At 44.4% G+C, this 27,885-nt stretch overlaps 1 protein-coding gene and 1 long non-coding RNA gene across 4 annotated transcripts in view; one reads left to right on the top strand and one right to left on the bottom strand.

The window, feature by feature from the left end:
- Positions 1-27,885, top strand: part of LOC143841269 (uncharacterized) — a 142,731-nt gene that overhangs the window by 81,377 nt on the left and 33,469 nt on the right. The window lies entirely within an intron of this gene.
- LOC143841265 (E3 ubiquitin-protein ligase Topors-like) lies at positions 12,771-25,052 on the bottom strand. 3 transcript variants are annotated; one of them, XM_077345353.1, is made up of 3 exons: positions 24,901-25,052; positions 24,653-24,748; positions 12,771-14,663 (listed from the first exon to the last, which is right to left on the bottom strand). In XM_077345353.1, exon 3 carries the CDS (start codon positions 14,658-14,660, stop codon positions 12,885-12,887), a length of 1,776 nt encoding a protein of 591 aa, XP_077201468.1. In that variant the 5' UTR covers positions 14,661-14,663; positions 24,653-24,748; positions 24,901-25,052; the 3' UTR covers positions 12,771-12,884. The 3 variants fall into 3 exon arrangements, with proteins under 3 accessions (XP_077201468.1, XP_077201466.1, XP_077201467.1); XM_077345351.1 differs by lacking the exon at positions 24,653-24,748 and having other exon boundaries at positions 24,795-25,052; XM_077345352.1 differs by lacking the exon at positions 24,653-24,748.

Genomic DNA, 27,885 nt, shown 5'->3' with positions numbered 1-27,885 from the left:
GGTCACGTCAACAGCCCTCACCTGTTTGTATAATTAGCATCTCCACAAAGTTGTATCATGAGTAGTCCTTTGAGTTTCAGTGGGAGATGACATCTTACAACTTAGATGCGTTCTAAAGTGAACCAGCTTTGGCTGAGAATCTACTTTATAGTGGCTGAGAACCCTTTCTATAGTGTACTTAGTTAATTGTTACTGGTGATGAAGGAAAGTGCCATGAGTCACTGCCAATTTATGAGGATCACATAGAGTTTTCAGGGAAAAGATGAACAGAGCTGGTTTCCCTTTCCCTGTCTCTGCAGAGCATCCCTGGACTTCCTTAGTGGTATCCCATACAGGTTCTAACCAGGGTCAACCCTGCTGAGTTTCCAAGATCCAACAAGACTGAGCTAGCCTGGGCTATCCAGTTGAGGGCAATGGTTAATAGTGGGCATGTGAATGGGGGGAAAAATTGAACCCTTTTGGATTTGGCCAGAGTCATTTCTGGCTGATTCAAAAACACCCAAACCACCCTTCAACTAAATATCAAACAATCCTATCCCCCCCCCCCCTGCGCATTCCTTTCAGGCATCTCCACTGCCTGAGAAAGTAGGGGGAGGCATTTAAAATGGGTGCCAAGCAGCTGATGTGTGATGAAAGAGCATTCTTTGCTACTAGAAAAGGATAAGGGAACATTTAAAATGCCCACCAAGCAGCTGGTCATGACACATCAGCTCCTTGGTGCACTCCCCCCCCTCCCCACTTCTCAGGTTCACCTGAGAAAGTGGGAGAGGCATTATAGGGCATGCTAAGCAGCTGATTTATCCTGATCAGCTGTTTGCAGGCCCTTTTAAATGACATATCAGTTGCTTGACATGCTCTCCCCCCCCCAAAAAAAATACATTCCTTTAAGTTGCCCAAATAATTTGGCCCATTTAAAATGCAGGGATAGGTGATTTGGCTCAGGTAGGTCCAAAAAGTACCCAATCAGCATTGCTTCAGGTACTGTTTGGCTTATCCAAATCGAAAAGCCCATACTTAGTTAGTAGTACCCCCAAATGAGAATCTTTTTTTTTTACTGCCTAATCTGACTTCTGTTTACTGTATGAGTGCAAAATTAGGATATTTTCCAAAAATAAATCTTGCTGATATGGCAAGCATTGTGGGGTTGTAAATTTCTTTCTTTCTTTCTTGGTAAAAACTAGTACAAAGGACGATACGACTATATTGAACTGTTATATTAAGTCTGAAGTAATTGTTAGCTGACATTTAAGGAAATAAACTGCTCACTTAGCGGCCCCTGATATAAATGTGTGTCTTGCAGGTTTCAGAGATGATTTAGTGAGCTAACTGTAAACAGCTAGGTCTCACATCCCAGTGCTGCTCTCGCTCATATGCATCCCTCATCCTATTAGCCTTTCCCTCACAACTAAGTATTTTCCAGTTGCCTGTCATTTCTGTGACCTATGCTCTCTTGAAGACAGAGAAGGAAGACTTCAATTATGGTTATACATCAGAGGACACTCAGGGTTGAGACTGTCTGATTAAAAAAAAATGAAAGAGAAAATAGGCACGGTAGTGCTTTTCTTTAGAGGTGAGCCAGATTTTCATATCTTTGGACTTTGGTGTCAAACTGCGCATGAATGAGACGTTTATGTTGAACAGCTAAGCAAATCCTGAAAATGTCATGTGTTTTTCTGCTTTTATTCCAAGGTGTAGGCGGTCGGGGGAACTCATATGAAACTGTGTAAAAGAAGCTTGTATTTAGGGATTGTCCCTGAGATAGCACCCCCCTCCAGGATACATTTCAGAAATGCTTCCAAATTTTGGGAGCAAGCACAGGAAGGCTTTGTCAAACCACTGTGTTTAAAACTTAGGTTGAACCACATTGTACATTTCCTATAAGTCTCTCTTGCCCATGAGGCATTCAACAGGTCTTGTACTTTCAGGCCATAATTTTTAATTTAGTATAAAATCTGCAGAAAATAAGAAAGAAAGAAACCTTCTGTCATGCTGCCCGCTCAGCAGATGAATAATGTCCATAGGATTACAGCCTTAGGCTACCAAAAGTATAATTAAGCTCTGAATACCATCCTGAGATGCAACATTAAAATGATTAAAGCAATTCATCAGTACCTTAGAAACCAGTTCAAGTATCAGGTAATGGCGTATATTTACTTAGTCAGTTGGGCTTAGAGAAGGAGCATGGGAGAGAGCTGTTGGCAAGGTGAGTGATGGGTTCTTTTTGGTGCTTTCTAAACTGCTGGGAAATATGAACTACAGTTGCGGGCTGAAAGAACAGTGAGGGTGAGTGGTTGACTGTAGCTGGTTGGAGAGAGGTTTCTGTTTAGTACTGTGTGGTTCTTTTGTCTGGTTTGTTGCTGATTGTTACTGATTGAGGAGGGTCTTAGTTTGGTTGCTGGCCCTGGCCAGAGGGCATGAGTAATTCCCCTGGTTTTCTAGCATCAGCTAGGAACCAATATGTAACAGCTCCGGCCACCTATCTATATATATATATTGGTCAGGGGCACTGCAACCACTGGTGGGATGGCGGGAGTGTCAACACCTGTCCCAACCTTCCTGCAAGAGCTAGCCGAAGGAGGGACGGGTCCCGCCATCTCCCTCCTGTCCACTTTTTAAGCAGCCTTAACAACTAGTAAAAACATAAAACACAAAGCATTAAACAACATAAAATATTGAACAGCTTAAGATAAAGTCATAAATATTTCTTAGGCTGAAAGCAGACTGTAAAACATTTAAAAATCAGCTTCTTAATTAAACGCTTTGGTAAACAGGAGTATTTGGGCCAGGTGCTTAAAAGAAAGTAGTATAGGCCCTAGGTAGGCCTCAGGGGAAGGGGCTGCCATTAAACAATCCCTGACTTTGTGGCCACCCACTTCCCTTCTGAATTTGGGACACACAGAGCAGGGCTTAAGAAGAAGATCTTAGCTGGCAGGTTGGATATTGCATAGCTTTCTGTATCTTCCATTATATGGTTATACCATAGAGTTTTTGTAAATACTAGAGTATCTCATGATGTCACTTCTGGGATTTTTACTTCTGGTGAGATCAGTTTCCTAGTTCCCTAGTCCTAATTTGTAACTACTTTGGGAAGGAGGGGGGTTACCTATATTGGCCTGTCTACCCAAATTTAGTATGGGAAATGGTGGTCATTGAGATACCCTGGTCCCAAGCCATCATTAGCTTTTATGTGTGCCACATATTCAAAATACACTAAGCTGGGTCTATTCTGTCATATACAGCAGCACTGAATATAACATTGCAACTGGAGCTTTGCTCAAAACACCAGGATGCAGCTCTTTTTCTCCAGCAAAATATTTGTGGAATGTTTATGGTATGCAAATTAATAGACAGCTGGAAATGTCCAGTACTGAAAATGTTACCACTTATACTCAGACTTGAAAGCGCCAGCCAGCTTTATTTCTTGTAGCATGGCTGGCATTCACACACACACACACCCCCACACACACAAATAACTCCAGGCAAAAAGCTTAATTGTGAAAGACACAAATATCCCTACTCTGCCCTTGGCGCGCTTCCAGTCCAATCCAGTTTGTGAGTACCAGTCACAGAGCAAAATAATTAGGCTTCTCATTTCCCAAACAGTAACCATGGGTACTTGAAGGTGGAAGTCTTTTTTTTTTAAAGAACCAACCTCCAGGAATGATTTCCTTGTGCAAATGTCACAAAAATGTGATTATTTACCACATCCATTTATGGTGTTCCCCCAAATCTTTTTATAGAAGCAGAAGCATTTTTTTTTCTATTGAGGAAAAAATACCTTGAGATCATATGCTGGAGAACTGTTTGCCTTCCAAGTCTTCATTCAGGTTCTTTTGGGAATTTGTTTGAGCTGGAATACTTAAATTCAGACCATTGGTCTCTTGAAATAAGTGTTGTCTGTTTGGATTGGGGATTTGCACTCCAGGGCTTCAGGAGAGAGGACTTTCACATTGCCCGCTAGCTGATCTGGGGCTTGAACCCTGGGCCTCCTGCCATGCATATGGGTGATTTTTTCAGTGAATTGTGGTCCCTCCCATATTTCTTAACATGAAAAAACAGTATGGGATTGCTTCTTTATACGAAATCTCGTGATACTCTGAAAACCAACTGATTATGGCATAACTGTTCACGATCTAGAGCAGTGGTTCCCAAACTTTTTTTCGGGATACCACCCCCTTGGCTCCCAGGCCACATCCCTAATGCCTTCCCCCAACATGTATATGAGCACACACCTCTTTCCTGGAGTTAGGTCTACTGCAGATTGAAAGCACAATGTGTTGTCTACACTTCTCTTTGGGTTATTGTGCAGCAGCAATATTTTAGTCCGGTAATAGATAAGTAACTTGTAAAAGCCAATTTGGATCCTCAGTGGGGAGAAAAACAGATGGGAAGAGACAGACAGACACAAGCAATGGAAAAATCACATGGCCAGGAGCAAGCAGAAGACTTTTCCAGCTTCCCAAAGATGAACATTTTTTGGGAAGGGTTGCAACCCTAGGTTAAGAAATACCTAGAGATCTGGGGTGGAGCCTGTGAAGGACAGAGTCTGAAGAGAGAAAGGAGCTCTGCAGGAATATGATCCCATCCAGCCCTCCTTCTGAATCTCTCTTTGTCTTCAGGAAACTAAACAGGGTTAGAGTCAGATAGCTGCCCCCCCTGTTGCCCCAAATTCCTCTCTGCCCCCTACTGCCACCACATGCATTATATATCTTTAACCGCTCCTGTGGAGCAGATAAAATAATCGGATAAGGGCACCTAAGGAGGGCCCTGTCCATGATGAGGAATGGTGCCAATAGGCCCCTTCCTCATGACTGGCAATCGGAGGGCCCAATCGGCAGGCGCTTTGCACCTGCCGATTGTCCCCTCCGATTGTCAGTCCAGCCACAAGGGAGCAATTGCGAGGCACGCGCAGCGTGCCTCGCGATTGGTCTCTTCCCGGCGGACTCTCAAATCAGGAGGCGAAAAGCGCCTCCCGATCCGCCCCCCTTCCACCTTGCCTCCGCCTGGACGGCCGCCGCCATTCCCTCGCCGCCACTCCGACCGGCCGGTTCTTGCCTCGCGCCGCGCCGCGCCCTGCTACGGTCCACTGCTGCTGCCGCTGCCCCCCCTCTGCCTCTGAGACGCCTGCAGACGCCCCATATGGCTGCCACCGCCACACGCACCTTCCCTCCGCCCGACTGGCCGCCACCATTCCCTCGCTACCACTCCGCACGGCCGGTTCCTGCCTTGAGGCGTGCCCTCCAATGGTCCGCCGCCGCGACGCGCCACTGCCTCTGCCTCCGAGACACCTGCACACACCCAACATGGCTACCACTGACACGTGCCGCCACCCGCCGCACCCGCACCCGATTGCGCCCGCGCCCGCTGCTGCGCTGCCACCCTCTGCCCTGCGCGCCTACAGCCTGCCCGGTCTCACACCCTCCGAACATGCTTCCGCCGACCTGCCCGGCCCCGCCGCTGAACTCGTGGGCCCAGCCCGAGCCACCCCTGCCCGGCCGTGCTCCGCCAGACTCCCCAGCCTCGCTAGAGCCCGCTGCATTAAGCCTGCAGTGGGCTTATTTACTAGTATATATATATATATATATATATATATATATATATATATATACACTAGAATTTAAGCCCATTTTATCTCGAAATAAAATGGGTGCTAGATGGCTTGGGGTGGGTGTGCGAGGCGGCAGAAGCGTTGTTGCGTGCCCCCCCCCCCGGACTGGGGAAGCGTTGGGCAGGGCCGGGGTTTCAGGACGGGAAGGGGGCCTACCGTCTTTGTCGGCCCGTGGCTGGTGAGGCGCCGGTGGATGGCGGGCTGCTCCAAGGCGGGCGGCGAAGTGGCTGGGGACGGCGGTGGGTCAGGCGCGGCGGTGGCAGCGGTGCAGCGGTGGGGCGGGCGTGTCCTCGGCCTTCGGCCGTGGCGCGATGGCTGGGCAGCAGAGGCTCTGGAGCCGGCGGCGATGGTGCGGCGGGTCTGGAATATGACATTTATTTATTTATTTATTTATTTATAGATATAGATAATGCCTCAGCACTGGCTGAATGTGGGCCCCTCAATATGGCTAGTGTTATTGGATGGCTAGTGTTTATTACACTTTGAAATACTTATTTTGATATTAACATTTGATTTCAAGCCTTTGAAATTTGGAAGGAAAATGTAAGATTCACCGGTTTGATCTAAATGAATTAAGTTGGCAGAAAATCTACCAGTTCTGTTGCAAGTCAGCCATTAGATGTTCTCAGCTGCTGATTGCCAAGTGGGCCTTTATTCCCTCAGACAATCCAAGTGAAATCTTTTGCACCCCAGGTGATGTTAAAATTGCATCGCTGCTGTGAGAGAACACTTGCTTGCCTCTTGGTCACCTGAAGGAATAGTCACTTCAGTCACAGTGGCCCTCCTGATGGAATGAAGTGGCATGTCTGATAAATGAGTAACGATATGGGCATGTCAAGTGCCCCATGTGTAAAGAAACCTTTATTCCTACAAGCAGGGCTCATACAGACATACATATTCCCCCAATCAATTTAGCTTCCCTTCAGAGGTTGAATGCTCGGCATTCTAATTTTACTTTCAATTGTCATTTCAGCATGTACGTAAAGTACTACTCAAGTTTAAAACTGGTAGGAATAAAAGTGCTGGGCTTCAGTGGGTCTGGAATATGACATTCATTTATTTATTTTATTCCATTTATATACCACCCTCCCAGAAGGCCACATAGCTTCTGCTCACATAGCCAAGATGCAAAAACAGGCCTTGGATTTCTGTGTGACTTTTGCATGACATTAAGCACTAACAATTTCAAGTGTGCTAACTCCTTTATTTGCTTATTAATGGGATTTATCCACGGCCACTCCTGAAACTCAAATCCCAGAGTCTCTCTCTCTATTTTTTAAATTATTTAGGGAATTTATATGCTACTGCTCCATTTGTTTTTAAAGCATTCCTTTATTAGATCAGGCTCTTCTTCTAGTTTAGCATTTCTAATGGGGATTCTAGAAACTCACAAACAAGGCAGAAAAGTGTTGTTCTGCATCCTTTGTATGTTTTTTGCTTCTGGTTACCATTATAGGACAGCCAAAAGGCTTAGAAGGGTGGGTCCAGGGGGAACATCAGGAAATGTGATTGCCTGACCTGGTGGTGTGCACCTTAACATCTCACCCTGTACTAGGAACCTGGGAGAGATCTTGGTCACCTCCCTCACTATGGAGACGCAGGTCACAATAGTAGCACACCTGGCTTTCATCCATCTTTGCTAGAAAAAGCTACTAGTGCCCTATCTGTCCTCAGAGCATTTGGCCACAGTGATCTATGTGACAGTCTCCTCCAGGCTATACACAGGCCTTTCCTTGTCATTGACCTGGATTGCAGCTGGTACAAGATGCAGCAGCTAGGTCCTCATAGTAGGAAAATCTTGGGGGGGCCTACATTCAGCCAGTGCTGAGGCAGTTGTATTGGTTGTGAGTTGCAGCCCAGATCAAGTTCAGGGTTTTGATACTGACCTTTAAGGCCCTTCACAGTCTGGGACCCACATGCCTGAGGGACTGCCTTTTGCCTTAAGCTCCCTGCAGGGCTCTGCACTTTGTGGGTACTAATTTGTTGATTGTTCCTGGCCCCCAAGAAGTTCACCTGGCCTCAACCAGGGCCAGGGCCTTGGTTAACCCCAACCTAGTGGAATGGGCTCCTGAAAGAACTGAGGACCCTACTGGAGCTTTTGGAGTTCCACAAGGCTTGTAAAACAGAGTTCTTTCACCAGGTCTTTGGCTGAGGCCGGGCACAGAAGATCTAATGGGCCCCTTCCCCAGATTAGAATGATAGTTGGCACCCCTGGAAATCTATACCCCGAGGCATTGATAGTGGAGGTTGATTTGGGGGGGGGAGGTATGGAGGGTAGAGGGGGGGGTTACATGATTAATTGATTTTTTCACTGTCATAGTTTGTTATTTTGTAATATCAATGTTATTAATGTATTTATTTGATGTGGGGTTTTATTCTGTAACCCACCGTGAGACATTTTATGAGAGCAGCAGTTAATAAATCTAATAAAATAAAGCTTAATATGGGGAGTTGAAGATTTTTGTAACATTACCTTGTAAATAATATCCCTTAAAATCTCTGTCAGGGGAATAGGACATCCCCACCCCACCCCCGGCAGCTGGCAACCTTACTAATCAAAAGACAAAATCCTAAGCAGATCTACTCATGATTAGATCCTATTTTATTAAGCAGGGCTTACTCCCAGAAAAAAAAGTGTTTTTAGGATTGCTGCCAAAGCCTTTTACATTTGCTGTTCCCTTTAGGCCTAGTTCTTACTTAGATGATAAAGCTGTATTTGAGATGTATGATTTCCAACTGCATTGTATACTCATTTATGAGGGGCGGAAGATCCAACTCATTCTTTTAACAGTCTATCCTTCTCCCTGACATCTAGTTGCCTGTATATAGGCAGGGTTTATCTAGTGGAGGAACATTAAAGATACTTAAGGGCTGCCTTAATGGATCTTCCACGCTGACAACAGTAACCAACCAGTCTCTGGAAACTCACAAAGAAGACATGGAATTGATAGCCTTGAGAAACTTACAGAACTCTAGTTAATTAAACAGAGAATCTCTCTCTCTCTCTCTCTCTGAAATAAATAGTCTAACTCTAGTCTCCTGTGTGCTCATCAGGACTTCTCATGGAACCTTGGTGAAAGATCTCATTAATCTGGACAGTTTGGTTATCAAAGAGTACATGATTGACTGCCTAGAGAACGAAATGAAGTCTGACCTTTTGACTCTTAATTTCCCCCCCTCTATTGTAGTGTGATATAGACAATTTCTAAATTTAAGGAACAAGCCAAATGTTAGGACTGTGGAGGAAATAAATTGCTGCTTAACTTCTTTCTTGACCCTGTCCCCTTAATCTTATCCAGCAGAAGTCCATTTTCCTAAATGAAATCTACAGGTTCAAAATATGAAGCCTAGTCAAAAGGCATTACTATAAGCTGTCTTTTCTGAAAAGTTTATATATATATCTATCTAAATAAATATATATATATACACACATTCTCACATTATTTCCCCCTGATTCCATTACCCACTGCAGCATTAACAGCAAATTGTTCAAGCAATTTCGCTGTCACCTTTAGAATAATGGTGTGAAATGTTAAAATTGCACGATGTGGGATTTGTGTTTTTTTGCCAAGTATCTGTTACTAAAATGTCTCAAACACACTGAAAGAGAAAATCCAGGGAGCCATGAAAACTCATCTGTCAGGATGACACAGGAATACGGTGAATTAATTGGTCATTTAGAGAATTCAGCTTGTATTGTGGCAAATAGTGAGCAAGCCCAGTTGGAATTCAGAATTGAACCCGCTAACTCTGTTATAGCCACTTTATGGTTTTAGACTCTTAGGAAGCAGGGGGAAAGTTAAGGCAACTTGTTTGACTGAGTTTGACTGCTGTATTTTCATTGGCTGTCTGGGATACCACTCTAAATTCAGCTTAAAGGGTTTTGTATCACAGATGGACATTTGCTGTTTCTAGAATTCTCGTACAATAGGATTAAAAGCCTCCACACAATGTAAATATCATTATGTAACTATCTAAGAATTCTGGACTTTTAGAATGATCATCCTTATCTTGGGTAATATAACAATAGTTTTCAGTGTGGTCAGGAAGCATTTGTTGTGAAATATGTTTCTTTTCCTGTTACTATCCCAATGTGGAACAAAGGAACTTGCTAATATTCCATCCATGTTTTCATCAACATCTAAAGCAGAAGATGGAGCCAGGGACTTCCTTTCCTCTCATTTGGTCTTTTCATTGCAGGGAGTGAAAAGGGCATGCTCTTTTCTTTCCTACAAGAGACAAGACTGCATCAAAGTAAGCATAAGTGTTCTATAATGGTTAATGTGCAGGATGAGGTCTCTAGTGTGACACCTACGGTGTGACATTCACAGAAATCTCTGCCCAACAGAGAAGGAAATGGGGAGGCAGGGAGATTATTGAGCCACTAAGCAGTGAGGGAAGACTGATGATCTGGAGTCACATTGACTGGAGAGGGAGAGAAGAGATCTCTGCCACGCCAGGCATGGCATCGTTTCAAAGCTGCTCTGGTGAGGAAGATTAAGGGCCTAGCTACACAGTTCACAGCCCTTGTGTCGTGTCTGGGTCTGCCGCAAGCACTTTCAATCAGACATGTGGTACAAGTTCCCCACTGGGAATTCATTTCCCTGGCAAAGAGGGCCTAGTGCGGATTGGAACAGTGCTGTATGTAGAAACCACTCCGGAGTTCCTGTAAGACAGCTGCTCCATCAAGACTGTGGCAGAGGCCTGGAAATTAACATTGAGAAAATGCTGGTCTCCCTGCGTAAGAATCCCACTCGTAACGTTTCAGTCTGTCCAATATAGTCTCCCTCTGTAGCGTGGCAGCTTTTAATATAATTTAACTTAAATTTATATAGTAATTATTTTATGTATGTATATCATTTCATATATTTTATTCTATGGCTACCTGTTCTGAGCCAACTGGGAAATCTAGGCTATAAAATAATAGTAATAATAATTATTATTATTCCCCCCCATGCAGTATTTGCAGCCTGAAATGGCCCCTTGGAGGTGCCATTTGCCCAATGGGGGCTCTGCATACACTGATGTAAGACACTGATTTCTCCAGTGTGGGAAACTGCACCCCTCCGGAACTTTCAGGTTGGCAAAACTGCTCATTTTTGAAAGCATAAGCATCCTTTCCCCATGTGCCCTGGTCACGATCTAACCTGGGCTCTCGTCAACCTGGGAACTGAGTTTCTGATTGGGAACTTGCAATGCATGTCTGATTGGAAGACCGTGAACAAGGCACGCTGTATGTAGAATTAGGCCCTAAGTGCCATCAACTGAGGTAAAGTGATGCATATCAGAATTAGAAGAATGTGAATCTATGTGCACAGGGTAGATTCTATGGATCTCTATGGAATTTCTTTTTGAATGTGCCTAGAAGTATTCTGTAAACTTTTTTTTCTTGCCTTGCAAGTTGCAAGGTCACTTTATTCCAGTATTCAGAAGAAATGACCCAGAAACAGTGAGAGATCATTCTCTTGAAGTCAGAACTAATTTACAAATGAATACTTCAGTGCTAGGTTTTTTTGTTCATTTAATAACTAACGTAGATTTGACTCCTGTATTCACAGAGTTGGGGGGGGGGGGATATATCCCTGATACTGAAAATGTTCAATATCTCCTGCTTGAGGCATCAAAAAGCCTACCCCACCCCCTTTGCTTTAGGCTGTTTTTAAGATCACAACAGATGTTTACTGAGCATGCTTTAAAAAGGAAATCATATGAAATTTAAGTTCAAATCTGCCCCTGGTACCTTCATAATCTGGATTATATTGGAACCAGTGTCCTGATCTCCTAAACCTGTCCCCTCAAAGTGTCATCATGAAGAAGCCACACCTGAGAACCATCTAGCTACTTGGCAACAGGGCTGTCTGTATTTTTAACTATGAAATAGTGAACACTATGCTATGCCATGGATGTGTATGAGCAGAGTCTGTCCATTTTCTCTGAAAACAAAGTATAGAGATTACAACAGCTACATCATGCGGAAGGGATAGATGGCTAGAAACCAGCTGAATTATGGATGATAACATTCCTGTTCAAACAAGGCTTACAAGGAGACTAAGATGAGTCAGCTATTTGATGAAAGGGTTGGGAGAAATGCAGGTGATAAATTGAGAAAAGGAGAAGCACCGATACAGCGTGATGGGAAATAAATGTGAATGTATCTGAAGACCTTACAAAAGATGAACAGTGGTAGTGTTTTCACCTTGGGAATGGTTTTGCTATTAAGTGGCCATTGTTGGTATAAAAAGGCAACAGGAGGATGAAAGTGATAGTCCTTTAGCTGCTGGATCTTGAGCACAGCTGGCGTGGAATATTATTAGTAGTAGTATTAATATTTAGACTTGTTTCCCACCACTCCTGGAAAGCCGGCTCATGGCAGGTTACACAATGAAAACCCCACAGACATGAATGGGACTTCCCCTACTGGCCTCCTGGAAAGATTATGCTTGGAGTCATGTGGACAAAAAGCATGTTGGGTAGGATGACTGCGTTGAGAAAGAGAAACTGGGCAAAATCCCTCTTCTTGTTGCGGAGAGTAAAGAGAGGGGGAGGGGCGACATAGCTCAGTTTCTCCCCTTCATTGCAGTCCTCCAGCCCATGTAGTTTGTTTGTCCTTGTGGGTCCTCCATCTTCATCTGAGGATCAAAACGGGAATGTGAGGAAAAACCACATCTGCAGGCTCTTGCTTTGATGGTTGTATGTACACAACCCATTGTTTACATTACAGTGGCTAGTTCTGCACTGTTTTATTTTGGGATCATAATGCTCATATGATGGAATTAACATCCCCAAAGTTTCAGCTCGCAAGTGCAGGGTGTGCGCCTCTGTCTTCCCTCTTGTGGCATTTTCCTCAGATGAAACAGGGGACTGTTTGTTCCCATGGTGGAACTCCATATATACTGACTGCAACACTTCCTGTCTAACAGCAAAGCACATAGCCCTCTCTGCCTCCAGCTCCTTTGGCTCAGAAAAGAGGCACAGGAAGGAAGCCTGAAGCCCCTCAGGATGGCCCTGGTCCTGCTGTACTTGGGAGCGTAAATTCCCTGATGTTGTGTGTGATGCAAATGAGGTCAGGGAATCCCCAACCTGTCACACTTATTCTCTAGTTTAACCCTTTGTTCATCAGTGTTTTGCTTCAGGTGTCTGTTATCATACGTCCAATACATTTTTTTTTCATATATATGAATTTATTGGATTGAGTGTAACATGAATAACCTCAATAAGAGAACGATTTAACAGGGTTCCCTTGTGGGTTACGGAATCGGCTTTGACAGTGTGCCAGTCAGGGTCTTCTGCTGTATGAAAAGCATCCAGCTTCCCTCTGGTTAGCTGAACCACGTGGTATGCCTTCCATGGAGGATGGCAGTCCTGCAGAGCTAGCTATGCCTTCGTTTTGCCACAGCTGCTGATCAGGTCTGTTCGTCTCTCTCGTTTTCAGCTCAATGTGCTCAATAACCAAAACATCTTCTGCTTTGGGCTGCAGCACCTCAATGACGATAATCTCGTCCCCTGCATGATGGATCAGCTTTGTGCTCACGGGGTTATTTTCTTGCAATGGTGTCTGGTCTACGCTGTCTGTTTGTTGCTGTTGAGACGGGGTCTGCAAAGGCTCAGGCGCTTGATTACTGCCGGCAAGCTGCCCAGCATGAGAGACAGCTGAAGCTCTACTCTCAGTGCCAACATCAAAGCTGTGACTTCTTAAGCCCTTCTCCTCAGAGCTCACTTCTCCATCGTCAACATTCTCAATGTCGTGTTGCGCATTCTCCATGCAACTGGGGATAGATTTGCAGAGCATCGGTGTACTCTCTTCTATCTGATCAAGGACACATTTGTGCAGTGGGCAGTGTCTGTTGTGTGCACCTAAATGTGTATCCGCTTGAAAAAATACATGCATGTTGTCTTCACTTCTAACAAGTTCTCTATCTGAAGATCCAAAAGGCAGAAAATACTCCTCCACGCTATGGTCTGAACCTAAACTGATTGAACCTAAAATGTCCTCATCCCATGATGCTGCCTCAAAACTTGTTGCTGATTCTTCCTCCTCCTCGTCCTCGTCCTCGTCCTCAGTCACTTCAGTTTCCAAATCTACCTCCTCCTCCTCCTCCTCCTCTTCCTCCTCTTCTTCTGAAGATGATGTAGTAAGTGATGAATAAGATTGGAAACTGTCGTCATGCATAGGAAAGGGGATGTCGTAAGTGGCTCGCCAGTCATAGGCCTTAATGTTGAAAGGGGAACGGGCGAAATTAATGAATTCATGCATGAAGTGATTGGTGTAATGGAGCAAATGCGGGTGCATAATATCAGCAAACGCTTGGCTGTCTATATCATAGATGGTTATGTTATTCAAAATGATGTGCTGTATATTGTTGATCAAGGATGCGTGTGTACCACAGAGCACTCTCAGCTCACGTTTCAGCCAAGGAACTAGCCTGTTAAGACGGACTGGGTTCCTGTGGAAAAAGTTTGCGGATATGTCCCTATAAAACCCTCCGCTTTGGACATTTCTGACACGCACTCCAGATCGATAAAGAGCCCTTCTGAACTTAATTGTAACTTGTTCTCGAACTTGCCCAAGGGATATTCCTGCTGGGTGAGATGACCTCCTGATTCCCAGATGTCTCATTAGTTTATCAAGCGTTCCCATCCTAGCTTGAGAGTGGAGACCTGGGTATCCTTCGTACAAGATCCCGGTGTCTAGCAGTGACTCGAGTCCTTCAGCCACTGCTGACCTCTCCCCACATGTGCCATAGGACGCATTCTCAAAGCGTATAATGTATTCTTCAAAATCAGTGTCAGACTTTATGGTGTGAAAGAAGGAGTGGAAACGCTGCTTACAAAGTGGGCACTCGGCTTTCCTGTCTGACCACTCTAGGATACAACGATAACAGAATCTATGGAAGCAGGGATTCAAGAACGCCACGTTCCGGATTCTTTCCAAACAGATAGGACACCGTGAGTCTGAAGGGCCGTCCGTTGCCATGGCCATGTTCTCATTTCCTGTCCCAGTCTCAGATGAAAAGCTGTTGTCAGAATTAAGCTCTTCATTGGATGATGCCATAATCTAACAAATAAGAAAAAAAGATGAGTCCCATCCATATAAACACTTATATGTACACATTCTCTTTGATGATATCTCTTAATCAAAGTAGGCATATATCCTGATTATTGAAAATGTGCTACGTTTATGAGGGCCTTATAGTATTGAACAAAATAAAATATATTATTTCCGCAATACAACTTGAGTCTGGTGGAGGCAAGGGCGGGAGGAAGATAGTTATTGCAAATCTAGACTTACTGATTTCAGTGGCTTTTGACTGGAGTGAGATTGCATAGGATTAGACAGTAATGCTCAGTGGTTGAAACCCTTTGTTACAATGGAAGCATTGGAAAGGGACAATATAGTATTGGGGGGGGGTAGTATTCAACAGATACACAATTAAGTGTAAAAAAATGCATTTATCAGACAGCCTGATTGCCTGTACTGCTTTTAGCTGCAATAACTAAAGTAGCAACTTTCTGTGCTGTAGTTATATTTTAAGGAATTATTCAAACAAACCTTGCCCCCCATATCAGGATAAGACTGTGACGTGACCCATCTCACAGGGTGACTGCCACCAGAAAATGCTTAGCACCATAGACCAAGGGGATATGACTTCCACAATCACACTGTGTCACTGTCATTGCATAGCACTGAAACAATACATAATGAACTACTCAGAAATGCTGTCCTCACCAGAAATTCCAGCAGAGTTTAGCACATTTACTGATGTGGTATACAACACTGATCTCTTGCCCCTCAGCTAGAAAACTCCTTGTCATTCTGCCTAACAGAAATCATTTGATCCACAACAATAGCACATAAATCCACATAAAAGATCAAGGGAAAAATAAGAAAACATTGCACCCACAATTAAGCCAGGGAGGAAGCAGAATTAAATTTTAATGCATATAACAGTGCAGTAGAAGGGAAGACCAAACTAAACAAGCTCACAGGACACCTGAAAGAATCGGTCTTCAGTAGGGGCCAGAAAGAAAACAAATTGCATCAACAAAAATCATCCAGTGGAACTTAAGTGCCCAAACTTTAAAAAGGCCCGCTTCTATCTGCTATTTATTTCACTTCCTATATTGGGGGGGGGGGGACAGGACGACACAGTGCAACCTGTTTTGATCTCAAAAGATGCTAAGGAATACATGGAACTTGTATTGGTGGCAGCCATGTGACTCTCTTAGTAGTTACAACAGGACTGGAACTCTGTGGGCACTGATCCCTTCTCCAGCGGCAGCCACATGTTGGAGAAGGAGGCTCCAATTGTCTCACAGGCGAGGGGGAGAAAGATTTTGGCTTAGTGCAGACAAGTCTCCCCTCCACACATCATTTATCACATTGTTTATTAGATGTCATAAGTGATCCATGTTTTCACTGATTTTAGTGTTGCTTCTATAAGTCATGAAGGTTTATAGTTTGCTGTTCAAAGGGTCTGGAGGGCAATTAGACCAGTCCTCACCAAACAGCAGAATTTCTACCACCTCCTTCTGTACTCCTGAAGAGGAGGCAGGTGGCTGAAAGTAAAGTAGGAAAGATGGCCAATGCTCCATAGGCAATGAAGTTAAGACTCAGGCTCTACTGGCAGTGGTGCTGGGGTCTAGTCACAGTCCTGGTGTGAGGCCACATATCAACTCTCAAAACTGCCTTCTACAGAACGGTGAGGGGAAACTATCTGACTGGGTTGCATGTTTGCATTTTCTCTCCCCACACATCCATTCTTATTTTTTAATCTACTTTTATTATTTCTCAAACATTATTTTTTGGAGGGGAAAAGTATTGATTTCAATACTACACCATTTTTTAGGATTTTAAGGATAATCCTTGGGTATGTGCTGTCTCCTTTAGCTACATTTCCCAGTAAAATAATGGATTAATTATAATGGATCTCCTTTTGGAGATCAACCTTCGCATGACTGCTGGCCAACTGAAATATAACTGAATAAAATAGGTTGCACTATTTAAGGTAGGAATGAAGAGAATATTCTTGGATTCTGATTTCTGTCATGTTATCTTCGTTACTTAATGCACATCAAGAGAAGAGGCATGGATTGCATCTTCAGTATTTTGCTGCTTAAATGACACTTGTATATGGATGACTCTTATGCCCTGATCTTGGTAGGCTTTGATCAGGAACTCTAAATGTATGAAACCATTGAACACATATAAATAATAAAACAAGGAGTACCTCTAGGCATAAGCAGAGCACCATTTTCTCTGCAATCTATCCCCAGAATTTTGGACTGGAGTAAAAGAACCTCCGACAGCAAGAAGAATCTCTTATAGAAGGCAGGTGCTCTGTCCTAGAGTTGCAGACCACATCCTGAAATCCCAGCAACATTTTGTGAGTGGAGACAGGCATGCTGGAAGTGACTTTGTGGTGTTGGGGGGTACTCTAGAATTTGGAGGGAAAAAAAACCCTCCATGGTCAAACCATAGAGTCTCCTTCCCGGGTAGACTATGAATTGATTTGCTGGGAGCAGCTGGCAGCCCAATCCACTCCTAGCCTTCTGTAACTGCTGAAATGGAATGGGGAAAATACGTCTGCTATAATCTTCTTTGTCAGCAGCTTCACAGTGTGCAAGTTTCTGTAGGAAACAGTATCTCCCCACCACTGCCAAACATCCTCTGTTCAAACCTCTTCAAAATTAACATTTTCATTAGACTATGCCGCATATAATAATTTTCAGTTTTACATTTCAAAGAGGCTCTTGTGGAGCATTTTTTGCAGTAAATCCCTCAGAACTTTAGTGGCACTTTCTTCCAACATGCTAATGTCAATGGGAGCATCCAAGAAATTAAAGAAGCTCAGAGGGTAGTTTTGCAGGAACCTTACTGAGTTATCTTGGCCCATTCAGAAACCCCTAACTCGGCTTGCTGAGTCACAACATTCCTATTTGAATGTTGGACAGTTTGATCTCTCTCTTTCTCATACACATACACGTACCCAGTCTGAAGATGGGTTTTCCAATCTCTGTGCTATATTTGCCATCCAAGCTTTAAATGTGTTTACCAGTAACAGCTGTTGAGCTGTCATTCCCCATTTTTAATTATAGTTTGAAACTCAGCTTTTTGCACGTGTTCCATCACCCACAAATCATAGAATGATAGAGTTGAAAGGGACATCATGGATCATCTAGACCAACCCCCTGCACTATGCAGGACACTCACATCCCAATCGCTCATCTACTGTAACCTGCCACCCCTTTGCATTCACAGAATCAGCCTCTCCATCAGATGGCTATCTAGCCTCTGTTTAAAAATGTCCAAAGATGGAGAACCCACCACCTCCAGAGGAAGCCTGTTCCACTGAGAAACCGCTCTAACTGTCAGGAACTTCTTCCGGATGTTTAGATGGAATTTCTTTTAAATTAATTTCATCCCATTCGTTCTGGTCTGTCCCTCTGGGGCAAGAGAGAGCAATTATCAGTCACTACAACAAGAGCAAGAGAGAGCCATATCCTCCATATGGCACCCTTTTAAATATTTGAAAATGGTTATAAGATCCCCTCTCAGTCGTCTCCTCTCTAGGCTAAACAGACCAACCTTCCCCAGACTTTCTTCATATGCCTTGGTCTCCAAACCCCTCACCATCTTTGTTGCCCTCCTCTGGACACGTTCCAGTTTGTCAACATCCCTCTTCAGCCCAAAACTGAACACAGTACTCCACGTGAGGCTGAACCAGAGCAGAGTAAAGTGGTACCATCACCTCCCGTGATCTGGACACGATACTTGGTTTGATACAGCCCAAAATCCCATTTGCCTTTTTAGCCACTGAGTCACACTGCTGACACATGTTCAATGTATGGTCTACTAAGACTCCTAGATCCTTTTTGCACATGCTACTGCCAAGACAAGTCTACCCCATCTTATATTGGTGTATTTGGTTTTTCCTACCTAAATGCAGAACTTTATATTTGTCCCTATTTAACTTCATTTTATTCAGTTTAGCCCACTTCTTGAGCCTATCAAGATCATCCTGTATTCTGTTGCTGTCTTCAGTTATGTTTGCTACCCCTCCTAGTTTAGTATCATCTGCAAATTTGATAAGTATCCCCTCTAATCCCTCATCCAAATCATTTATAAATATGTTGAACAACAGAGGCCCCAGGACAGATAGTCTTTCATTAACTGACAATCTTGCAAGACTGTGTTTGTAGTGAATTCAGTACCCCAAAGAGAAATACCAGTGTATTTTGAGGTAGTAAAATGTCCCGCCAACAAACATGGGTTTGGTGGCGGAAATCAGAGTGCTTCTCAGCTTGCAGAGGTTGTTTCAAACATTATCAACCTAGATATATATTGTTTCTGCTATTGAGATTTTTCCACGTGGAATAACTGTTTAGGCCTGCCAACTTCCATATGGGGTCTGAAAATCTCCTGGAATTACAGCTGATTTACAAGTGACAGGGAAAAGAAAAATTGATTTTTATGCCCTGCTTTTCATACTCAAAGGAGTCATGAAGAGGTTTCTTCATAGTCCCCCACCAACTGGCAGCCCATGCCTGGGCATGCCCATGCCCCTCCCATGGGGAAATCTATTTGTTGTTATAAATATGGGGCCCCCTCAATGTGGGAGTCCAGAATACAGGCTTGGTCTCCATTCCAAAGGATCCACTCCATTGCCCAAACTCCTAGCAGTGACAGATAATCACTTTCAGAACCCCAAAACTTTCACAACGCTATGTCTAACAAGGAAACACCTCTGTCCCAACCTAAAAGAAGGGACAGGTGAGTGGATGAGTATTTCTGATGATGGCCAAAAACAGGTCAGCATGAGGCCCCTAAACAGCCCTTGCCTGGGGCCCTGCCTCCCACACACCCCAATGGTATTGCACCATTGTGGTGGGCAGGTCAGGACCCTGGCTGCCTCAGCCCCCTCCCCATGTCCACTTTCCCAATCATCAGAGCACTGCAGCTTCCCCCTTCCTGGTGTCCACCTCCTCCTATCTTGCAACAACATCCTTGGTAGGTCACGGTCACACCTGCCCAAAAGACAGGGTAAAGGTAAACTAGTGCAAGTCAGTACAAAGTGTCGGTAAGAAAGCTGATACGTACCTCCAGTTTCTCCTTTGAAACCCCGAAGAGAAAAAGAACCAGTAAGAAATTTCTTTCACCCCTGACAAAAACCAAAGTCTATGCATTGTATGAGTTAAACCTAAGCAATTTTTAAAATAAAAACTAGACCCATGCAAGACACATAGTAACTGTTTTTAAAACACCCTGATGACAGTTTTTAAAGTGGGTAACGGTGTTGGTCTGATGTAGCACAACAAAATTTGAGTCCATCGGCACCCTTCCTCATCCCGGACAGAGCCTGCCCTAACTCCTCCCCCTAAGCCCTTACAGCTTTATTCAGTCCGCGGCGCCCGTGGCGCCACGGGCTGTGTAAAGATACTGGAGTATATGAGAGAATTTCAGAAGACTAGTTTGTGCTTTATAGATTACAGCAAAGCTTTTGCCTGTGTAGAACATGAACAGCTTTGAAAGGTTTAAAAAGAAACAGGTGTACCACAATATCTCATTGTTCTGATGAGCAACTTGTACTCAGTACAAGAGGTTACTGTTAACTCAAAATATAGAGGAACATACCTAATAATTTCCAATTGACAAGGGGGTCAGACAAGAATATATTGTATCTTCCACTCTTTTCCGTCTGTATGCAGAATGTATCGTAAGTAAAACTGGATTCAATTTTGATGCATTGGTGGAAGGAACATTACCTATTTGAGATATTCTAACAACATTATATTACTGGCAGAAAATTAGTGACTTAAAATGACTACCGATGAAGGTTAAAACTGAAAGTGCCAAAACAGGATTGCAGATAAACATCAAAAAGACCAAAATTGTTCCAAGATTTTCTATTCCTTGGGTCAATCATCTAACAAAAGGAAGACTGCAACCAACAAGAGACTTAAGACCAGGAAAGCCAGCCATGAAGGAACTAAAAAGGATCCTTAAGTGTATGGATGTGTTGCTGGCAACCAAGATTAAGATAATTCATATTAAAGAATTCCCCATTACTATGTATGGGTATGAAATTTGGGCAATGAAGAAAGGAGGAAAGTTAATTCATTTGAAATGTGATGTTGGAGGAGAATTTTCCAGATATGACTACCAAAATATAAATAAGTGGGTTCTAGAGAAAATAAATCCAGAGCTCTCTCCGAGCAGCTAAAATGATTAAACTAAGACAATCATACTTCGGTCACATGAGAAATCAAGAGTAACTGGACGGTGCTAGGAAGTGAGAAGGCAGTGGGAAACGAAGAAGATACAACTTGAGATGGACTGATTCAGTGAGTATGTATCTAACTCATGGATCAGACTGGAAACTGGCATGTTAAACATTGAGGCTACAAACTATATGCTGTCAGTTTTTAAGTGGCTGAGAGGTTATATCAACTCCCGTTACCTATTTCCCCTAGGAATGCATGACAAATTCCAACCTGACTGGCAAAAGACAGTCCTGAGCTCTCTTCAAAAACTGGGCTTCTCCCCTCAAGAACTCTTAATTTTGGGAATCAAAAGGGCAAAATTAGCTTTTAAGCAGAGAATGACAGATACAGAAAGACAGACATGTTGGGAACCACCAGGGTTTATTTCTTTTGATAACATTGAATGCATTTCTGGACCTGCAGCTTATTTATATTTCCTTGATTCCAATAGATCTAAAAAGGCATTTATACTAACCAAGGAGCTGTCCACAGTTCTGGAAGGGAAATATAAGAAAACTAGATTAATAGCCCGTTGTAGTCCAAAATACAACGGGCGCTAGCATTGGGGGAGGTCAGAGAAATGAGTGAGAGAAAGGAAAGTAGTTAAGATAAAAAGGAAGCAAGAATGGGAGGAAAAAGGAGAAAGACAGGAGAGAAAGTGAAATATGGGGAGAAAGAGAGGGTGAGAAAGGCAGGGAGAGAATGACATGGAAAGAGAGAAATGGAGAGAGGGAGAGAGAGAGAGAGAGCAATGCCCCCCACCCCCAGTGACCCAAGCAGGGGCAGGGAGAGTTGGAGAGGAGGTGGCATGTTTTCTTCGAGCAGGGGTGAGGGTTGGCATTTGTTGGAGGGAGGGTAGTCCCTGCAGGCAGTTCCTAGTGGCAGGAGAAGGCGTGGCTCGCCATCTCCAAGCCTGCCTTCCCTGCATGACTTGCCCTCTCCATAGGCTGCTTATCTTTGAGCAAAGTGAAAGCAAATTTCTCCTCCCATGCCTGGTGGTCTGTCTGTGTACCTGTCTTGTCCTGTGTGAGGTTTGTGTCTTTCTCTCTCTGTTGAACTGAGCTGTGCCTGTGTAGCTGGGTGAAAATCCCTGTCTCCCGGCAGCCCTCTCTTTCTCCTGCCCCCACCAGTAAGTGTCCCCTGGGTCTTAAAGCCCCGCGAGTTCTGCAGTTGGTGTAAATATGTCCTGCTCTCTCGCTTTCTGCGTGCAGCTCAGCCTTGTGCCTCTGAAGCAGGGTGAGTCATGCTGTGGATCTCTGGGCACGGATCTCTGCCTCGAGGGGGGGGGATTCTAGCAGCCCTGCCTGTCTGGGAAGTCGGACAGCAGGGGCTGGGCATGGCTTTCCAAGAGAGTATCCCCCCCCCGTCTCCTGGGTCTGACAGCCCATCCTCGTCAGGCATGGGGCCACGTGCGTTCTGTCGCTGCGCACCTCAGGCTGGAGCCTGTGGAGCAGGGGAAATAAACGGGCGTGAAAAGGGCCCTCCCTTGGCACGGAGCACACCTAGGGAGGGGGCGGTTGTGCTGTGGGAGCATGGGGAAGCTATCCCCGGGACTCTCCCCCCCCCCGGGAAGCAGCGTCGCGTCTCTTGCCGCCTCAGGGCACCGGGCAGGGAGCCCCCGCCAGCCACAGGAACCACAGGCAGCCGAGCTGGAGGGCAGGAGAGAGCTGGTTGGTGGAGTGTTGAGGCGCTCAGCGCAGCTCCCCCGGCGCGGCTGGGGCAGGTTCGGACGTCGGGTGGACAGGGTGGGCGGAGGCGCCGCTCCAGCGCGATGTCGAGGCTGCCACTTGCAGCTCGGTGGGACGGGGTGAGCTGAGCGTTGCGCAGCCGGCATGGCTCCTCTCGCGCGGCTTCGGCAGCTTGTGGTGTCAGGTGGGCGTCGCCGCTGCCCCACGGTACTCAGGCTGGCTGTCCCGGCTCCGTGCAGGCGGGGCGGGCGGCGGCTGCAGCGAGGCGGGGGGGGCGTCTTGTGGCGGCGGGTGGCGGCGCAGGCTGGCGGGGGCTCCCTTGCAGCTGGCCTGGAGTGTCGGAGGCGCTTCGCGCCTCCGACGCTCCAGGCCAGCCCCAGCAACTGCGAGCCGCGCTGCGCGCGGCTCACAGTTGCTGGGGCTGGGAATCGGAGGGACCAATCGGCAGGCGCTGCGCGCCTGCCGATTGATCCCTCCGATTGTCTGTCAGGAGGAAGGTTCCAATCCGGACCCTTCCTCATCACGGACACATCCCGCCCTAGAACCCCTTACCCTTTTATTTAGTCCGTGGCGCCCGCGGCGCCACGGGCGGTTTAAAGATACCTTATGCATGGGGGTTCTATATCTGTTCATGAGTGGACACAAACATATGTTTTTCAACTGCCTGCTTTACAGCAAAATTCATATGAAAATTATTAGTCCTTTGTCAAAAGGGCTTCCAGGGCAATCAAATACAACTAGGTTAAATTACCTCCTCTCTGACAGGAACCATCAGTCGACACGTTGGTTAGCTAGATTCTGTGCTCAAGTTTGAAAGATGAGAAACTCTATAAATGGCAACTAAGTTTAGTAAGGATGAATTTTTATAACCTGGAATTTTTATCCTTTTATATAATATTTTACTAATTCTAAAATACTGTTTATGTAAAGGTTTTTAAATTTGGATTGTATATTTTATTTTTTAAACTACAGCTGTTACTGTTTTCGTACTGGTTGGTGACTGGAATAAATTGAATTGAATTGTTTTTAACAATAGGGTATTTTGGAGGACATTGATTTGCAGGGGCACCATGTCAAAAGTGACTTGACAGTGCATGATACACACACACACACAATTCTTGGATTAATCAAAGCATTGCACTGATAATAACAACAAGGTGACCAATATGGGGAAGGCACTGGCAAACCACCCTGTATTGAGTCTGCCATGAAAAAGCTAGAGGGCGTCACCCCAAGGGTCAGACATGACTTGGTGCTTGCACAGGGGATGCGTTTACCTTTACCTTTTACCTAGAATAAAACGACAGTCTTACAGAAATTTGTGAAAATGTAACTAGCCAACATGGGACAATGACAGTGGTGCTAAACTCACATGAGCTCAACTACTACCTGAAAAATGCCAAAGAAGATTGAAGTATGAAGTACAGAACCATCTTTGCTTGTAAATCTTGACCTGTATCAGTGCCTCCTCCTCAGTATACTGTTCATAAAACTTTGTTTCAAATAGTAACTCTGCCCCAAATTCACAGGACCACCATGGACTTGTCACAAAGATTTTTGTTTGTTTTTGTGGACAGGAAATCCACTCAAATTCAGCACGCTTCAGCATTGGTGCTATCCTAAACAAAATTACCCCTTTCCTCTAAGTCTAGGAGCTTAGAGGAACCTTAACTCTTAGGATGACACTGCAAATATGGAAGCTATTACTTGGTTGGAAAGCTTCCTAACCATCTCATAAATAAAACAACACATGACTACATTAGACATCATTGCTAAGTCTTCTTGTTGGGTTGCCATGCTACCGATTCCCTAAGCAGCAGAGAAGAGAAAATTGAAGTACAGCTTAGGCAGGCAGGAAAGAGATCTGAAAACTTATTTCTGTTCCCAGTTTTCAACTGAAAAGCACTTTTCTCCTGCGATTTTTCTCCAACTGGGGCACCATGACAGGAATTAAGTTCTCTTGAAAGGAAAGTAGCTTGAAGAAATAATGGGGGGGGAGGATTTGAAACACAATTGCCCCAGCCCCCAAACAGATTCCCTCAGTGCCTTTCCACACCACTCAGATCCAATCTAATTTTAAAATCATTTGACTTGCCTGGCTTCACTCCTAGGATCCCAAGAAATGTGTCCTCAAAGACCTGTGTTTCAGTGGTCCCGAGGTCTTCCCTGAGGCCACCCAGTATGTTCAGAGCTGAGGCAAGAGTTGGACAAAAGACTTTTTGATTCAGAATGCTTACCCATAATATACACATTCTCAGCCATGCTTCATACTTAATATTGGATGAGGTTCACCATAAAGGACTCGCCAACATAAAGAGAGCTAAGCAACACCAAATGCTTTACCTAGAGATATTTGTTAATATTTTGTTTTCTTCTTCTCTAGTATCTCTGTCTCATTCCTCTCTGGGGTTGTCCCCTGCCTCTTTTTCTCCTCATGTCCCTGTCCTTCCCTTAAGGGTCCATGTCGCCTCAGCTGCTACAGTTAAGCAACCTTCTGACTGGGCATTTTGATGATGTCATAATCACATTTGCACAAATACCCAGCTCATAATGGCTGCCAGTATGGAAGGGCCTTACTGTTGAAATGGTCAACTAAAACTACTATTCCAGTAGTTGTGAGGAAAGAACAGGGTAGAGAAAGGAGAAAAGCATACAGTATACATTTCAGACAATAAATAATCAATGGACATTATACCATTTTTTCTCTGAATGTGTAACTATTGCAAGTATATACCCAGTTAGTATCTATTCCTGGAACATGTCACTCAAAAGGATATTTACCTGGTACAGTGTCAGGTTTCCTTTGCCTCAAAACGAGATCTAATAAGGCCTGGTGATCTAATAAGGAGATCTCCTGGAATTATAACCACCTGGTGATCTAATAAGGAGATCTCCTGGAATTATAAACGATCACTAGAGTACAGAGACCAGTTCATCTGGAGAAAATAGGTGCTTTACAGGGTGGACTCCATTGTACTTGCTGAGGATCTTCCCCACCTCATCTGACCATCACATCCACCTGGCTGGAGGTGTTGCCAGGCATACCAAATTAACTAGCAGGCTGCAGGTCTTTCTATTGGATGCCATTTATTAGGATAAAAAGGGTTGTTCTCAAATCAAAGTCTGACAGCTTTGAAATCGAGTCAGAGTTCTTTTTTTTTTTTTTGTTAGATCTTTGTACTGGAAGTGCAACCAACCTGATAATCTACTGGAAACATAATGGCAAATAGTCCATTGCAGGTACTTTTGGAAAGAAATTATCTGTCCCCCAAGAGCTGGCAACAAAAGGAGGCAAATAAAGGCAAATTCAGGTGGGTAGCTATGTTGGTCTGAAGTGGCAGAAGAGTGGCACCTTTAAGACCTACAATGTTTTATTCTTGGTGTAAGTGTTCAGTTACATTGAAACCGAAGTGACCAACCTTTACATAGAAGACAGCTTTCCTGGCAACATCCACCTCACCCACTAATCATGTGTAAACGTTGGTGACTTCTCTTTCAATATATCTGAAGAGCTTGTACACAAATGTACACAATATATCTGGGCATGTACACAAATGCTTATACCAAGAACAAAACCTTGATGGTGTTTAAGATGCCCCTGAACTCAAGGGCAGGGTGGCTTAGTTTGATTATTTAACCTTAGGAGTTCTTCAAATCTGAATTTTGGAAGCTACACAAGATCAACCCTGGTTCGTAGATGGCTAGGAGACCTGCAAGGGAAGACTGCAGAGGAAGGCCATGGCAAACTGCCTCTGCTTTTCACTAGCTGGAGTTGCCAGAAGTCAACTGTGACTTGACGGCACTTTACACATAAACAGAGAAGGTTAGGCAGAGTTGGATCTGGCATGATTAGTCTTAGATCCTAAACCAGAAGGAAATTTCAATCCCATTACTTACTCTCCCTCTGAGGATAGCAGGTCATGATGGAAAAGGGTTTTAGTTAGTTAGTTTTGGAAGGCAGATGCCTGCTCAGTACCTGAGCATCAAGGGGTTTTATGCAAAATTTGAGCAAACAAGAGTCAGAAAACCTAAAAAATGTTTTCTTGTCAAATAGATTGCTACAAATAATCCTTTGATGTAGGATTTAAGTTAGCAGCTATTAAAACTTAATTAAAGGTAAAGGTAAAGGTATCCCCTGTGCAAGCACCGAGTCATGTCTGACCCTTGGGGTGACGCCCTCCAGCGTTTTCATGGCAGACTCAATACGGGGTGGTTTGCCAGTGCCTTCGCCAGTCATTACCGTTTACCCCCCAGCAAGCAAGCTGGGTACTCATTTTACCGACCTCGGAAGGATGGAAAGCTGAGTCAACCTTGAGCCGACTGCTGGGATTGAACTCCCAGCCTCATGGGCAAAGCTTTCAGACGGCTGCCTTACCACTCTGCGCCACAAGAGGCTCTTTGAAAAAAAAACTTAATTACAATCAATGAAAAAAGGCCAACTCCACAGCAGACTAATGAGCTCTGGTGAATACGTGCTTCTCTCACTGTGGCAAAAAAGGCAAAGAGGGAAGAAGTGTCCCAGCTGGGGAACATGTGATCCCACTCACAGGACAGCTGCCGCATGTGTATTTCTCTCAGCTCAGGGTATCCCCTTTAGAGTTTTAGCTAATATAAAATGCTCCATGGCTGGCCTGGGCATATACACACATATATACACGGAGGATGTCAATGAGCAAGAATTACAGGTAAGTGCAACTCTGTTACTCTAGTTATTTGTTATTGAGCATGTGGAAGGCCATGGCTTTCTTCTTTTATTCTTTAGCTGGCAATTGGTGGAGCAGGTTGTCCCCTCAGCCAATACACTGCTTTAGGTGCCGCTGGATTTTTTTTAAGAAGAAGAAGAAGAGTAGGTGCATGTGGGGGAGTGCAGAATCAAACCCGGCATGCCGGATTAGAAGTTTGCACTGCTAACCACTTCAACAAACTGGCTCTGAGCTTTGTTTATGATATGTTTCCACTCTTGGTGATTGGTGGCAGTAATTTTAGCCATGTGGATAGTCAGTTGCTGGTTTTGAAGGTGTTCCTCGATCTGTTTAAGCCATATTTTCTTTGGCGCCAGTCGTTGGATCTTTCATTCAGTTGGTGGTTCTTGCCAGATAAGTTTATGAGGCAGTCTGCTGGCCAAACCATTGCAGTCTGCACTTTTGGATTTCTTCTTTAATTTGAGGCTGGTTGTCACATTTTGTCCGAATTGTCTCGTTTCAATTATGATCACGTAGAAACTGCTGCAGGCATTGCATTTGGAAGGTCTCGAGTTTATTTATGTCAGGATTGAATAAAGTCCATGTCTCTGATCCATATAGGAGTATTGGCAAGATTAGTGTCTGG

This window comes from Paroedura picta, chromosome 7 (genome assembly GCF_049243985.1).
Source record: "Paroedura picta isolate Pp20150507F chromosome 7, Ppicta_v3.0, whole genome shotgun sequence".
Lineage (NCBI taxonomy): Eukaryota > Metazoa > Chordata > Lepidosauria > Squamata > Gekkonidae > Paroedura > Paroedura picta.
This window is presented reverse-complemented; position numbering and strand designations above follow the sequence as displayed.